The sequence below is a fragment of the Bison bison genome, unplaced genomic scaffold (genome assembly GCF_000754665.1).
Source record: "Bison bison bison isolate TAMUID 2011002044 unplaced genomic scaffold, Bison_UMD1.0 scf7180017864340, whole genome shotgun sequence".
Classification (NCBI taxonomy): Eukaryota; Metazoa; Chordata; class Mammalia; order Artiodactyla; family Bovidae; genus Bison; species Bison bison.
Genome location: NW_011494912.1, coordinates 4,298,077 through 4,298,583, shown reverse-complemented (window position 1 = coordinate 4,298,583; position 507 = coordinate 4,298,077). Strand labels below are relative to the sequence as shown.

The window sequence follows — 507 nt, the reverse complement described above, 5'->3', positions numbered from 1 at the left end:
CGGAGCCCCTGCCTGCTATGGTGGCCCAGCCCCGGTGTGGGGAGAAAGGAGAGGTGGCAGCACTAAACGCTGGAGACCTCCCAGCCAGAGCAGATGATGGCTTCGTGTTTGGTTGTGAATCGCATCCACTGAGAGCCCTTCCCCGCCAAGGGCACAGGCCTCCCCGACCTGCAGCCTGTTCCCTTGTCTGCCTGCCTTCTCTGATGAGGCTGGGCAGGGCGATGGGAAATTAACTCCAGTTTAAGAGACAGGCCAACAGAAGCACAGGAAATAGGATTAAAACTTCTGACCCTGGGGCAGACAGGGCAGAGAAGTCACCACCAGAGGAGCCCTCCACCCACCCCATGAGCCACGCCAGTAGCTGACATCGAAGGAAGCCAGCTGTGTCATGGAGGGTGGGTGCAGTGCCAGGCTGGCCCTTCCAGGTTGTACCTTCCCCACCCTCACCACCAGCCCCCTCTTTGCTCTCTCAGGAGCTCGGTTCCCGGGTATAGGGGTACTCCCCGG

The 507-nt window shown here is 60.6% G+C and overlaps 1 protein-coding gene across 1 annotated transcript in view; it reads left to right on the top strand.

Moving 5' to 3' along the window:
• The window catches only part of ELN (elastin), a 33,784-nt gene that overhangs the window by 14,635 nt on the left and 18,642 nt on the right, over positions 1-507 (top strand). Inside the window, exon 10 of the mRNA XM_010854287.1 lies at positions 474-507. This exon is cut by the window's right edge and continues 5 nt beyond it. Coding sequence (XP_010852589.1) covers positions 474-507 — 34 coding nt within the window. The remainder of the gene's footprint in view (positions 1-473) is intronic.